Genomic DNA, 15,183 nt, shown 5'->3' with positions numbered 1-15,183 from the left:
CACAGAATTTTCTAGGCCAATGTAAGGACTTGGACTTTTATTCATAGCAGAAGTTTATAATAGTAGACTGGCATGGTCTGACTTATATTTACAGAGAATCATTATGTTTACAGAACAGAGAACAGCATGGCAAGAGTAGAAGCAGAGAAGTATTTGGGAGGCTATGTTTATAACCCAGGAGAAAGATGATGTGTTTTAGATCATGTGGTAGTAATGGAAAACAGGAGAAGTGGTGAGATTCTGGCCATATTTTGATGGAAAAGCTGGTCAGATTTGCTAATGGGTTGGATGTGGGTTGTGAGAGAACAACTGGGAAGATGGAGATGCCATTTAATGAAATTAGTAAGATTATAGGAGAAGTCTACTTGGAAGGGGGGTGAATCAAGAGTTTGGTGTTATTCAATTAATGAAATTTATTGGGTCAACTATCTAGAAAGACTGAAAATTTGGCAGGCTTGAAGATCAATTTATAAGTCACATGATATTAATGACTCAATCAAGTCATCAAAGACTCCTCTTTTTCCTTCCATTTTTTCATTTCTGTTATTCACAGAGTTTTCCTAAGGATGGCACCCCATGTGGTCAAAGGATAACTGAAATCAGAAATCGGACCTATATGTTTTCACATGCAGTAGGACAGTCAGGACAATTCTCACAACCAAAGACAAAATGTCTTGAACCTCTGCTAAACCAACCCCTGTGCCTCAGAAAATGTCAGGAAAGTGTTGAGTGGATTAAGCCTAGATTACTTTCAAACTAATCACCGTCTAAATGGTATTATGGGATTACCTCAGAGTTTAGACCAATTTGCTATCACTGTTGGAGGAGGAGGAAATGTTAATCCCACCTAAACCAAATGGTTGCTACATAATCGGAGGAGAGTGAAAGAGAGGTTATAAAGACAGGCGCAATGCCCACGACAAATGCATATAAGAGCAAATGACTTAAAATTAAATACTGAATGCAGCAAGACCACAAGGATTATGTACGTTTAGCAAGAATTTTTTTTGTTTATTATTTTAAATAGATGTTTTCCCTCTTTTACAATAATTACTCAGTGAATTGAAAACTCTAAATAAACTATGTACAAAGTGCTCTAATAGTTAAGTAAAATCGGCATCCGATTCTGCCCAGTGTGGTGATAAGAACAGACCGTGAGTCTCTTACAAACAACACCTAAGCTACAGGCAGTTTCTGAGACAAAATTATATTCTAAAAAGATAAGTCTAACAGTTATGGAGGAGCAGCTAGGAGGATGATCAGTAAAACTAGATGTCATGCAGTCAGTTAGGAAACATTAGCCTAGTAAAGACAGAATGAGGCACTGGCCCAAAGCAGTGAGAGGAAGGTTGGAAAGAAACCCCAGTTTAAAGATAATTATGAAGTTGAAATATTACGTTGCCTCCCTAACATTTCATACACAACTCACTATAGCAATGTGGGGTGATAGCTTTGAAAACATAAAGATTGAGTGAACAATTTGTTATTTTTGCCACATCATTTTGGATTTTGTTATTTTGCCAACATCTTTATTGTTCTTCTTGCATTAAAACACCTGAATTTTGCCTCTAGGGGAGTGGTCTTTTCCCATTATATACAGTCTGGTTAGATCAATCAAGAGGATCTCTTTCCCTCCATTTTCTTCCATTTAGAACAACAGGATAGATCCCCTCTGGAATCTGTGACAGTGGGGGAGTGGTGCCAGCACCTGATGACCTCATGAGACTATTTGTTGTTACTGCCAAAATTCCAAAAGCTGCCCTGATTAACTTTTACATTCTTCAGATTTCTTTTTAAGTAAGCTAACTTTGTATCTACCTACAAGAATTTATTTTCTGCTTACATTAGTTGGGTAGGCTTCTGTTCCTTACAACAAAAGGAAACTAAATACTATAAAAGTATGATAAAAACAAATGAGCCAAGATATAACAGGGCTATGATAAGAACCCAGGTCTCCTAACACTTAGTCTAGTGGCTTTTGTTTCATGTCATCGTGGCTCTAAATACAGAACAAGAGAAAATGCTCTTTAAATAAAAGAAAATTGTGTCTAATGTGTCTAATAGAAATGTGTTCTTCAACACTAGAATTATAAAATAAAGAAGGCTTAAATATAGTAACTGGCTTAGATCCCATGAGACAATGGCAACAAATAAATTGGATATCATGCATCCAAGGACTTTATAATACAATGTACCTTAGCCATGCCTGGGGATTTTATGAAAATACTGAGCAAATCTAATGCAGTCCTGGGGGGTCTAATAGTGATGGACCACATGCCAAGTTCATGGACCTTATCATCAAAACAATCTGGGAATTTCCGAGCTCTCATTGCTGCTGCTGCTGCTGCTGCTGCTACAAAATTCCATTTTGTGGTTTGTGGGTGAATTAAAAAACCTTCAATCAAGACTTTAAATTAGTGTTTTTGCAAATAATAAAAAGCCTAGTTGGATAAATTTAAAATTATCTTTTTGGTTCACCGAGTGTGGAAAGAATAAAATTTAATGGAACCAGCAAGCTCTTTTCTGCTCAGTTTGCCCCCAAGTTTAGGTGATGATCAGACTCCTGTGACTGTCCTTGATCTTTCTGGCTTCTGGGGATGAAGGAACTCTCTAATTTATCTGCTACGTAGGGAATATTGCTCTCTCCACAGTAAAAATCAAGCTGAAATTTACAATACATGAATTATGGGGAAGGGGGAATAAATAAATTCAAAGAGAAACAAACTAACAGACTGAAAAATCCAGGAAGCTGACACATATCAGCGCTGAAAATATTGGCAGATTGCCAGAAAGTATTTTGCCAGAAGATAGTCAAGTTTGGAAGAGCTAACTTCAGAAGGAGGAAAGGCAGTTAACTGGAGAAAAAGCAAAAACGAAAATGGATAAAGGGGAAAAAAATGTAAAGGAATAATAAAAGTTGAATTCAAGAGGATACACTGACAGTCCCTTTGTTTTAATGAGAAAAATACAAAAAAAAAAAAAGAGAGAGAGAGAAAGTAAGTTTCCTTTTCTACTTGCTGAAGAATTACTGAAAATGAAAATCCATTGTAACCAAGCAACAACACCGACGATTTTTCTGATTTAGTATACTGTGGTCTAATCAACAAGACAAAATAAGAACATTGGTAAATAAAGTGTAATTTCCTTGACCCTGTCAAATGTATCTGAAAACTATGAACCATATCTTCCCATTGATCTGTTCTCCAAAGCCCCACTGACAGAGATGACTTTTTTCCCCCGTCATAAAGTCGTTTTATTTAAATTCCAAACAAACAAATGCAGAGAACAGAAGTGACCACAAGTTAATCCATCCACCCACAAGCTGGAAACACCAAGTCTCTGGCTCCAGCCAGTGGGAGCAGCGGGATCAGACCGGGGTTCAGGTCCCTCAGGCCCCCAACGGCCTCCAGGCCTACCTGGCTGGGCAGACCCTTTGCCTCGCACCCAGCACAAGTGGGGCCCCAAGGGCTGTGGACAGTGGCTGGCCCCTGCTCTCTGAAGCAGAGGAAAACCCATAACTATTACAGGAGAGGAAAGCTAGACATAAAAATAAACAAGCTAAGGAAACAGGCATTACAAACCTTCGGTGCGGCAGTCTCAGCGTCAGATGTCCCAAGCGCCAACCAGTCCAGGCCTGGGGAGGGAAAATTCACATTTCTTCGGCTGGGGACTTGGTGTCAGGCCTCTTTGTGGCTGGAGTTGTCTTGGGCCCAGCGCAGCTGTGAGTTGAGGCCTCAGTCTCAGCCTCACTGTCCTCGCAGTCGTCGCCAGAGAGCGGTAGGAGTCCAGGTCCGGGGCTGGGGCCTTGGTCTTCACATGGCAGCTGGGCCAGCGTGGAGGACAGCTTTACACCGTCAGGCTCTGCGTCCACCGTGGGGCGCAGGATCTGCTTCTGCCTGAAGCCTATGTACTCCCCGCCGGTGCTTTTGCTCTTTTCCCACTTTCTGTACATCGAGGAGGAGTCCACATTGGAGGCTGCTGGCTTCGTTGAGGAGGGAGATGAAGCACAGGAGCATAGTCCCCACTTCCTGGGTGGGGTTCCACCTCTCTGAGTGCAGCTTCCAGCTCTGGGGATAGTGGACTGGGAATGGAGAAAGGAGATGCCCGTGTCACGCCTCTCAGATGTTGGGAGCCACATTTTGGTCAGGAACAGAAAGGCAGTCGGGTGTAATGCAGGGACTCAGCTCCCGCTCCCTGCACAAGAACACAGGATATGGTGAGGCCAAAAACGCACAACAACGGAGCCATAGATAGGGGAGTCATACCACTATATTCTCGCTGGCTGCTGGGTTGGAGACACAGGAAGCAGGAGCCACACTATCCGCAACCTGCCATCCACTTCTCTGCCAACCAACAAACCCCACTTACTAGCTGCAATCTGCGCCTGCTAGCCCAGTGACGGCAGTTATATCAGTGGCTAATGGCTAACTGGTAACAGCTGATGGTCAACTAGTCACAGCTGGTAGCCATCTACTACCTGAGCCAGCACCTTTCCACGTGAGGTCGAGAGCCTGGAAACGGACTCTGTGGGATTCTGTCCCCACAATGGGGAACTCGAAGTGTGACTTGAAGTAGCCGCCCTCGAGTAGGTGTTGGCAACCTGAAGATGGCCACCTCTCTGTTGTACAGGTCGCTTCTGTCCAACCAAAGTCACCTAGAAACTCGACCAATTTCTCCTGCAGACCCTTGATCTCAACTAGCAGTTTTAGCAGAAATCTGTTTGTCTTCGCAATACAGAACAACAGGAGAGCAGATTAATATTTCTAGATGTAGTCTTTAAGTATACAATTTATTTGAAATATGGTTTATTAATTGAGTTACAGGATAAATAATTTGACAAGAAGATTTTGAATTAATTGTGAAAAGTATTTAACAGAAGATAGAACTTAAATACGATGGAGTAACCTAACGGTTTAAAAAGCAGACGAAAGAAACTTCCTTGATGACCAACTGGAAAATAATTTGAGTTCCTACATACTGAGTCATTTCCCTCCTATAAAATACTATTTTGTTTATTTTTTGCTTATCTGGATGACAATTCGTGGCAGAGGTGTAGCATGTTATAAATATGGCTTCACAGTCCTCTGACTTTCATTCCTTAAAACATTATTACTTTTATGAGCTATGGAAAGTTACTTTAATAATTAAACTATGTAAATATAATATATATCTAGCTTGTATTATAGATGCATTTAGAGTACAAGTAAAAATTTTAATTATCAAAATTGGAGGATATAAGTGACTTCTACACCAGAGAATTTTAAACATTGTTAGTTTGAAAACCCAAATTGGCATGTGTTTCTTCCTTTAGACATTTAGATTTCTTATGACCTATTTCTAAATTTATTGAAGCTTTGCTTCAACAGCAAATATTTTAAATTGTTGATCTTCCTTTCTGAAGCATTCCTCTGTTCCCACATAATCTCTAACATTGCTCTATCGTGTATATGAATCTCTACGCAATGTTTAAGAACTGCCATCATCTGTGTAAACAGATGTCAATTAACAGAAAAAATGGTGTAAGTAGAATTTACCATCCCTACCAATCATATTTTCTACAAGATACTGATGACCTATGCATCAAATCTATTCACATTGTGTAAGAGGGTCAATTTATTAGGCAAGCATGCTGAAAATTGGTTGGTTCCTCTACAAATTTTATTTTTGTCATTGTTTAGAGAGTGACATCTACTTAAGATAGCACTGTTTTATCATTTAGACCTTTTTCTAACCTTGAAGGAAAACGTATGAAAAAACAAAGCAAGTCCTAGACTTAATTGAGCTTTTCCTGTTATAAATAAATTACTACAATGACTATATTATTTCAATGACTCAAAACTAAATAAAGATGTGTAACATAAAATATTTAAATGAATATCAACACCTGAACACCACAGATACCTGTAAGCTGAATTAGGGCTTAGCTCAACCATGAATACAGTGACGAGGACACTCCCGTGTTAGGAAATTTCTTCTGGTACTTAATCATTCAATACTTTGGATTTATAAAGTAAAAACCTTTCACTAACTATAAGCCCTTATCAGAAAACAAGCTCTTATTGCTTTTTCCTCAATTCTTCTAAGAAGCCCTATAATAACTCCACTGAATGCCAGTTTTCCAAGGACTAAACAGAAAGTGGTAACATGTAGAATATGTATTTTTATAGTGCCTGTTTTTTTTTCCCCACTCCAGGCATTATCTGAAAACATGATTCTACATACTTTTAATTCCATCCTTTAAGCCTTTCAATTTCCAATTATTTAATGGATAATTTACATTGAGAAGGTCTTCTTTTCTAAAATCTGCAGCTGTACAATCAGATTCTCTTAAAGATCCCTAACTGAATTGCCTATGGGTCTCAAGTTTATTTTTTCAAGATGTTACAATTACTCAAATTAGAAAGGCCAGTTAGTAATATGACACACAAATAAATAGTCTAGTAATTTGGGATCTCATTAGCTAAGCAATTCTGTTCAGGAAAGGGACCTAATTTTTAGCAACTCTGTGATGCTGTGCAAGTTACTTAACATCTCTTGTTTTCATTTTACTTCTTCATACAGAAATTGAACAAGATAGTTCTTTGGGTTATCTTAAGCTGTAATATTTTATTCTATTCCAAAAGTACAATTCTTGAACTCATGAAGGTATTCATTTACTAACCTTGCATTGATTATCAACCTATTATGTGTCACACTCTATGACAGACAATTTTTTCAAAAGAGTTTTTTGGAACAGTTTTAGATTTACAGAAAAAAATTTAGATAATAATACAGAGTTTATTTATACCCTGCACTTAAGCTTCCCTATCTGACATTAGTATAACATATTTGTTACAGGTGATGAAGCAATGACCTATTATAATTAGTCCATATTTTATTCAAGTTTCCTTAGTTATTACCTTATGCAGGTCAGGTCCATTTACACACGGAATTTTTAATAGATACATAGTTCTGTAAATGTCTTTTCCTTATTATTTTCTTAACAACATTTTCTTTTCTCTAGCTTAGTTTATTGTAAGAATACAGCATATAATACATACAGTATATAACACATACAAAATATGTGTTAATCAACTTTATGTTATCAGTAAGGCTTCTGGTCAAGAGTAAGCTATTAGTAGTTAAGTTTTGGGGAGTCAAAAGTTATAGATGGATTTTTGACTGCAGGAGAGTTGGTGCCCCAAGCCCCCAAATTGGTCAAGAGTCAACTATATTCTTTTTCTGTTCCAACACCCCACCCAGGATACTATATGATATTTCGGTGTCTTATCTCCTTAGGGTCTTTTTATGCTAATTTTTCAGATTTTCCCTGTTTTTGATGACCTTGACCATTTTGAGGAATACATGTCAAGTATTTTGTCCAATGCTTCTCAGTTGGAATTTATTTGTTTTTCCTCATAACCATATTGGGGTTATGGCTATTAGGGAGGAAAACAAAAAAAGGTAAAACCATTTTATTACATCATATCAAGGACATCTACTATCAGCTTGGTTTGTAACTATATATTGATGATGTTGACCTTGATCACCTGGCTGAGAAAGTGTTTATTAGGTTTTCTCCTTGTTCATTTCCCCTGTTCCATATTTTCTTCTTAGGAAGAATGTCACTATACACACCCCACACTTAAGGAGTAGGGGATTTATGTACCTCTTCCATGAAGGTAGCATATCTCAAAATTATTTGTAATTCTTCTACAAGGGAAATGTGTCTCTTCTCCCATATTTATTTATTTATGTATTCAATCATTTCTTGATATTGGTATGGACTCATCTTCATTGTTTTTATACTTTGGATTATAATCCAAACCTGTTTTGTTTTGTTGCTCAAATGTTTCCAGCTTTGGCCATTTGCAAGTCTTTCAGTTGGCTCTATTAACACTTCAACATACCCCATCAGGGTATATTTTTGTTTTATTTGTTTTGCTTTGAGCTCTTCCTGTCTTGGATATTCCAGACTGCTATAATAAAGTACCATAGACTAGGTGGATTATAAACAACAGAAATTTATTTCTCACAGTTCCCAAGCCTGTAAGTCCAAGATCAGGGTATTAGCATGGTGAAGTTCTGGTAAGAACCCTCTTCTGGATTGCAGACTGTCGACTTACCATTTTATCTTCAAATGGCAGAAAGACAGAAAGCTACCTCTCTTGCCTCTTCTTATAAGTGCAGTAATCCCATTCTTTAGGGGACCACTCTCAAGACTTAATTATCTACAGAAAGCCCTAACTCCAACTGCTATCACGTTGAAGATTAGACTTCAATATATAAATTTGGGGGTGGGGGAGGCACAAACATTTCATCCATAACACTTTCCTACTTTCTACACTACACTACACAATGAGGCGTCCAGATCTTTTGCCCTTTTAAAATGTCCCTTATCTGACATTCAGGGTAAGAGAGTCTAAGTGGTACAGTTCACAGGGACAAGATTCACAAGGCAAAGAAACTAAGAGGATGGATCTGAGTAGGGCGTAGGGCTGGCAAACAGAGGTCCAAAAGAGAGAACAAACTACCATAATAGAGATGGTTTTCATGTCAGTATATATGATCCCTTTCTTTTATTTTAAACTGCAAAATAATGAAGTTTATAGAATAAAAAGGTTAAAATTTAATTTTGAAAAACTTCCTAAACACTAATTCTACTATTTTACTATTTTTTTCCAAATTCAAACTTATTTAGGGGCTGTCACATAGGCACCAAAATTTATGTGGCATATGTAAATTTAGAAACTGACATAATGTAAACAGCACCTAAATCTATAAACTTTATTTCAAAATCAATTTACATAATACGTAAACAAACAGGCTTTCAATCAAAGTTTAATCAAGTTATTATTAAATATTAATATAAAACTGACATTCCCTCTAATCTGTGTAATTAATGATCAAGAAAACCTTTAATTCACTTTGTGGTTTCAAATATCATTTGTCTTCTTTGAGTAACAGGAAAATATTCTATAAACAAAAATTATAAAAGTCAATTTATGGAATATAGTTTTACTATTAAGCTTATTTCACCTTGAGAAAGTGCATTTTCAACCAATTAGGTGTAAAGTTATGTAGAGTCTTTTAAAAATTTAAGTTAACCCTGTTTTCAAATACACTTAAAGATACTTTAACTCTATTATGTAGCAAAAAAATACTAGCCTTGAAAATATTTAAACATTTCTAATAATTTTTCTAATATAAGTATGCACAGTTTTGTCTTAGATGTAACTACCATTTGAGATAAGATAAGACTATAATTTATCATCCAAATAAGTATAGTTTTGAGAATAGAAGAGGGCAATAATGATAATGGTAATAATGAAACAATGGGCATAAACTGAGACAAAGGGTTAAACCGAACCTTAATTTTAAAAATCTGAGTCAAACATTACCAAAAATACTCCAAAGTTTACAAAACACCTAGCATTAACTGGGGCAAATATGATAATCTATTATTTATAGTAGACACTTAATAAACAACTTATTTACCAAACTCTGACCTTCAACTATTAGAAGAGCAATTTAGTCTTATTAATAAAGGGTGAGAAACTAAATATAAGACAGAAATTTGTTAAGTTTTATTTTATAGAATGATTTAAAAATATATTGAAAATCTTTAAAAGTTTTCCTCCTCCAAATTCACCACCTAGCAAGTTCCCTAAAAAGGTGCCAATAACATCAGTTGCTTTTTTTTAAGGCCACACTTTTCCAAGTCTGTTCCAAGCATATCAGATTGTCAAACACTCGTTATGTCAGAACCTTAGGGAAATGTCCTACTTGGGGGCTAAGACCTACTGATATAGACATTTAGCATTTTTTTTTTCCTTTTGTGGAAAGAAAATCAGATTAATACACCTTACCTCCTGCCTGTTGTTTATAAGCCAAAGTACCTCTTTCCAGGGATAAGATATGTATCTGCAAGAAGGAAGGAGAAAGCAATGTCTGAAAGATTTCCACTTATCCCTCCTGTATTTAGAAATCATGTCTGCTTGATTTTTATAAAATTTGGGAGATATTTTCTCTTTTTATAGCAAATCAGAAAAAGGAATGCTGAATTTCTCCATAGATGCACAATAACCTGGGGCTAGCAAGACGGGGAAGATATCACTAGTTAACAGTCTCCAGAAGAAGTAGCTTCAGAGGAGATTTGTCAGACAGATGTGGCCCTCAATGGGGGGGCACAAGTTTTACATAGCTGGGAGAGAGCTGGGAAATGTTTTGGTTAACTATTGCTGTGTAACACACCATCCCAAAACTTAGTGGTTTAAAACAACTTTTACTATTGTTCATATTTCCTTGGGTTGACTGATTTCAGGCGGGTGGTTCTTCTGATTCACATGATGTCAGGAAGGGCTACAGCTATCTGAAGGTTCCAAGATGGCTCATTCACATAGTTCCCAGTTGGTACTGTCTATTGACAAGAGACGCAGCTGGATTCATCAACCAGAGTGTTCTTCCAGTAGCCTCTCCACATAGGTCTGGCTTTTCACAGCATGGCTACTGGATGCTAAGGGGTATGTCGTAGGTTGGATTCTCCTGAAGAAGACTCTGAGAAGAAGTTTTGGGTACAAGTTATTTATTAGGGAGGGATCAACACCTAAAGGGGAGGAAAGTAGAAGAAGCAGGATTAGGCAAAAGCAGAAGTCAAACGGCTATGTAGTTAGCTAACTTGCAGACTTGTCACACATCAGGACAAACTGTGCAGACCGTTATACCTCCCTTTGTTTAGTCCTCAGGAAGGGCATGACCTCAAGTGAACTAGGCCTCTACAGCTGAGCCAGATGCTAAAGGAGCCAACACCTGAAGTCTGCCTGCTGTCTTTTCGTCACTGCTGAACAGCAAGTTCTTCCCTAAAATGATACCTGAGCAGCTCATTTTATATCTACCACCCTACCAATCCTCTTAAAGCCTGGGCTTGTAGGTCCAAAAACAGCAATTTTACCAATTCTACAGCCTTTGATTGATCAAAGTCCAGTTACAGCAGCAACCCGTATTCAAGGAAAGGGAAAATAAACTCCACCACTTGATATTAGAGGTAGAATGTATACACAGAGCGGGGAGGAATTTGGAAAAGTGCTCCAGATTTTGCCCTCTCTCTGTAAAAATTCACATATAAAGCACAATCACTACCTCCCAAGATCCCCACAAATTTCCATCCCATTATGGCATCAGCTTATATCCAAGGCTCTTGTCATCTATATCAGAGCCAGATGTAGGAGTAGCTGGGGTGGACTCCTCAAGTTCCTCAGGCATACCCGTGAACTGAAAAATAAAACATCACCAACATCTGCCCTATACACACCCAAAATACAATAATGATAAAAGGACATGGCAGCCACAATAGAAACTTCCATTCTAAAAGGGTAAAACAGGAGACACATAGCAATGACTGGTCCGTAGCAATTCTGAAATCTAGCAGGACATGCCATCATTTTCTCTGTCTCCAGGGACAGAGAATGTTTCTGAATAGGGACAATTTATGATCCCTGAGAATGGTTCCCCATGGCTCTGCCTCCTGTGTCATCCTTACTTTTCCATAAGAAGTGAAATGTGTTTGCAGCTAAGTAGTTTTCTCAGCTTGTGTCCTGCTCATAGGATATTAATAACACAGAGTTCTTTTCTCATTTGGAACTATGTCTCTTTTAGCCCAAGCTGTTAAAATTTCTGTTAAAAATTTTAGACTTCCTATGTGTCTATACCATACTTTTAAAACAGACTTTTTAAGACCCACTTCTCCCTACTTTGGTCTTAGAATCAGAGTGCAGTTGGGACATTACCTTTAAGGTTCTTGAAATCCCTATTTTCTAGCCAAAAGGGCCTAAAACGTGCTTCCTTAAGATTCTTAGAAATTCTACTGTCTGAGAAGGTCAATAAGGCAAGCCCTTAAGATTCCTAGAAGCTCTATTGTTTGGCTGAGAGGTTCTATGGGACAAATGCTAATCTTTCTAAGGGTGGAACAAAGAGTCTTTCAACTGGACCCTTCAACGGATCTCCATGCTGCAGCTGTTTTTCTGGCAGCACTCTGGATTTGATCCTTGCCCCTAGGTTTTAATTTACTCTGAAAACTTTTTGTGGGCTGAAAGAGTTGAATATGAGAATAATTTATGTTCCAACCCAGCAAATCTTTACTTGAAAGTGTTTTTTCTAGATCAGAGGTTGGTCAACTATGGCCCACAGGTCAAATCCAGACTGTCACCTGCTTTTGTCAATCAAAATCTTTTTTTCAGTTGGAACAAAGCCATGCCCATTCACTTACATATTGTCTGTCTGCTTTTGTTCTATAACTACAGAGTTGAGTAGCTTCTACAGACACCATACAGCCTGTAATGCCTAAAATATTTACTATATGTCTCATTACAGAAAATTTTGTTGATTGGTACTCTAGATATTGCTTCAAAATTGAGTGGTTCCTTCTTTAGTTCATTTCACCCTCCTAATGATCGTGTACACTGAAAAAAAACAGTTAATAAAACATTCTTTCTAGAAACCGCTTTAGCGAAATATACAAGTTCACTCAATACATTATCTATCTTTTATATTGCCACAAGTTACTGCATTGTCAAACATTCTATCTCTACATAATAGGACAAAAACTCACCTTTGCTCCAGGCTCAAATACCAATTTCTTCACTGTCTTACCAGCCTCTGTTGCTTGTCTCTTTGAGGCTCTTGTGGCCTACACTCACTGCCCGGTCTCAAAGCCAATGCTAAGTGTTTAAGGTTCTGATTATAGGAGTACCTCACTTTTAGGTACCAATTTCTGTTTTGGTTATCTATCGCTTCAAAACAAACCATTCCAAAACTTAATGGTTTAAAATAACAATCATTTTATTATCTTTAATTATTTTACGTGCTAAATTGGTTCAGATGGCCTCTTTTGCTTATGTCAGCCAGGGGTACAATCATCTGGGGGCTCAATTGAATTTAAATGCCTAAGATGGATTCATTAGTTATTTATTGCTATGTAATATATTACTCCAAAACTCAGTAGCTGAAGACAATACAAATTTATTATATCACAATTTTTGTGGGTCAGGAATCAAGGAGCAACTTAGCTGAATGGTTCTGGCTCAGGGTGTCTCCTGAAACTGCAGTCAAGCTGTTCGCTAAATTGAAGCCATCTGAAGTCTAGGAGATCTACTTCACGTATTTTTAAGCAGGTCTCAATCCCTCACCACATAGGCTGCCTGAGTGTCTTTGTGAAATAGCAGTTGGCTTCCCTTAATAAATGACCTGAGAGAGGGCCAGCAACATGACAACCACAGTACAGTGTATAACATTGGAAGTGACCTATCATCACTTCTGTGGTATTCAGTTGGTTATACAAACCAACCCTGGTACAATGTGGGTGGGGACTACACAAAGATATGAATAACAGGAAATGACCTTCATTGGGTGTCAGACTGAAGACTGACTACCATAATGACTCTCTCATATGCCTGTTGATTAATGCTTGATGTAGTTAGAGTGCCTGGGGTCTCATTCTGTGATTCTTCCGTCTACCCTGGGCTTCTCACAGCATAAAGGCTGAGTTACAGGAGGCAGCAAGTAGAAGCTTCCAGCTCTCTTTGGTTTGGGCTTAGAAGTCCCATAATTTCCTTCTGCTACATTTTATTTGTAGAAGCTTGTCATAGGCCAGGCAAGATTCAAGGAAAGCAGACATAATCTCCATCTCTTATGTGAAAACTAACATGTATGTACAAGGAAGGAAGGAATTGTTGGGGGATAATTTTGAAGACCAGCTAACATAGGAAATGAATACCCAATCTTATTTTCCTCCTGCCCTCTAACCTATTGCAGGAGCTTCCCATGGGACAATCCCTTCCAGAAGTCGGAGGTCAAGATTATCCATTGAACCAATACCGAAATGTCAGCCTTTTGGGGCACAGAGAGGATTTTGAAGGGGTAAAAATAAAACCAGAAGGGCAAATAAAAACATACCCATCACAGTTCTGAAATACAGGTTATAAGTGACCCTAGGGAAATTACACTTTCAACAATTGAATAAAAACTTTTCATCTATTAAAGTAGCTTAGTAAACAGGATGGTGTTTGTACCCAGTCCCTTCCTTTTTGGCCAGGCTAATTGAAGGTACAGAATTGTCTGACCCTGAAAATTTAACTCCATGTAGTATAGAAGTCGGGACTCAAATATTTAAGTCTGGCAGACTATGCAGATTACCATTCATACCTGAGAAGGATTTAGAACAAAACTATAATGCTGTTAAGGTGAACTCCCTAAACGTTTATATGAACACAACTCAAGCAAACAGCCACATTTTATATCTTTCTCTTTATGATCAGTAGCCTCCTACTGGTGAGTTACATTCCAGCTCCTTGCAAACAAACCCTAATCAGCCTCCCAGCTTTCCCAGTCCTAATCTGCAATTTCTCATTGAAGAGACAAGGCCTTATAACTATATGTCTGGCTTTGACTGGGGTCCAATTTGAACAGAGATGGACTTCCCTGACATTGATGTGGCCACTTTCTAGTACTACTATTAGAGTGCTTCTACCCATCAGATCACACCCCGTAGATAATGTTGCAAACTCAGATTTTACCTGATCTTCTCCAGTTGCCTCAGACTTTATATCTGTGGGCATCCACGTTGGAGTCAGTCTTCTAACCCCTGTTTCATTCAGGCCTGACTTAATCTCCTCTCTTTAATGACCTGCCTTTGAAGAAAGCACTGTACTAGATCTCATGCACTTTAAAAAAAAAAAAAGGAAAGCTGATATTTAACTGTGCCTTTGGCAGTGATAACATTTTTTCATCACCATTTGAAAAACTAATGTTATATGGATGGTTACCTGTCATCTTCAAAAGTTAACACCAAAGCTAGAAGCAAGGCATTTTGACATTCAGTGCTAACATCCCGAGTAAGAAGTTTGCATTTTTATCCTCTGTTCAAAACATTCTTCCTATGGATTTGTATGCCCCTGACAGGTTTTTCATCATACAAAAAGCACTATTAAAGTGTTTTCATAGTTTGGTATGTGTTTGAACTTGCAGCTTTCAAAAATCTATCTAATTGCTATCTTTTTTATCTCTTCCATTAAGCTAAATGTTTCGTATCATCGCTGATAACCAAGCCCATGATAATCTAGATTGCCAATATTCCCTTCCTCATTCAGGAACCTCTATTAGTCAGAAGATAAGGTACATTTTCAATATATTATTTTCAATGGCAATATC

At 37.8% G+C, this 15,183-nt stretch overlaps 1 protein-coding gene across 3 annotated transcripts; it reads right to left on the bottom strand.

Annotated features, from left to right (window-relative positions):
• Positions 1 to 3,596: 3,596 nt before the first annotated feature.
• Positions 3,597 to 14,686, bottom strand: LOC117023625 (ubiquitin-conjugating enzyme E2 R1). Of its 3 annotated transcripts, none has more exons than XM_033108649.1 (4): positions 14,550 to 14,686; positions 10,269 to 10,585; positions 9,849 to 9,903; positions 3,597 to 4,194 (listed from the first exon to the last, which is right to left on the bottom strand). In XM_033108649.1, the coding sequence occupies exon 4, from the start codon at positions 4,136 to 4,138 to the stop codon at positions 3,650 to 3,652; it is 489 nt and encodes a 162-aa protein (XP_032964540.1). In that variant the 5' UTR covers positions 4,139 to 4,194; positions 9,849 to 9,903; positions 10,269 to 10,585; positions 14,550 to 14,686; the 3' UTR covers positions 3,597 to 3,649. The 3 variants fall into 3 exon arrangements, with proteins under 3 accessions (XP_032964540.1, XP_032964542.1, XP_032964541.1); XM_033108651.1 differs by having other exon boundaries at positions 10,269 to 10,536; XM_033108650.1 differs by having other exon boundaries at positions 9,849 to 10,585.
• Between the last annotated feature and the right edge of the window lie 497 nt (positions 14,687 to 15,183).

Source organism: Rhinolophus ferrumequinum, chromosome 6 (genome assembly GCF_004115265.2).
Source record: "Rhinolophus ferrumequinum isolate MPI-CBG mRhiFer1 chromosome 6, mRhiFer1_v1.p, whole genome shotgun sequence".
NCBI lineage: Eukaryota > Metazoa > Chordata > Mammalia > Chiroptera > Rhinolophidae > Rhinolophus > Rhinolophus ferrumequinum.
This window is presented reverse-complemented; position numbering and strand designations above follow the sequence as displayed.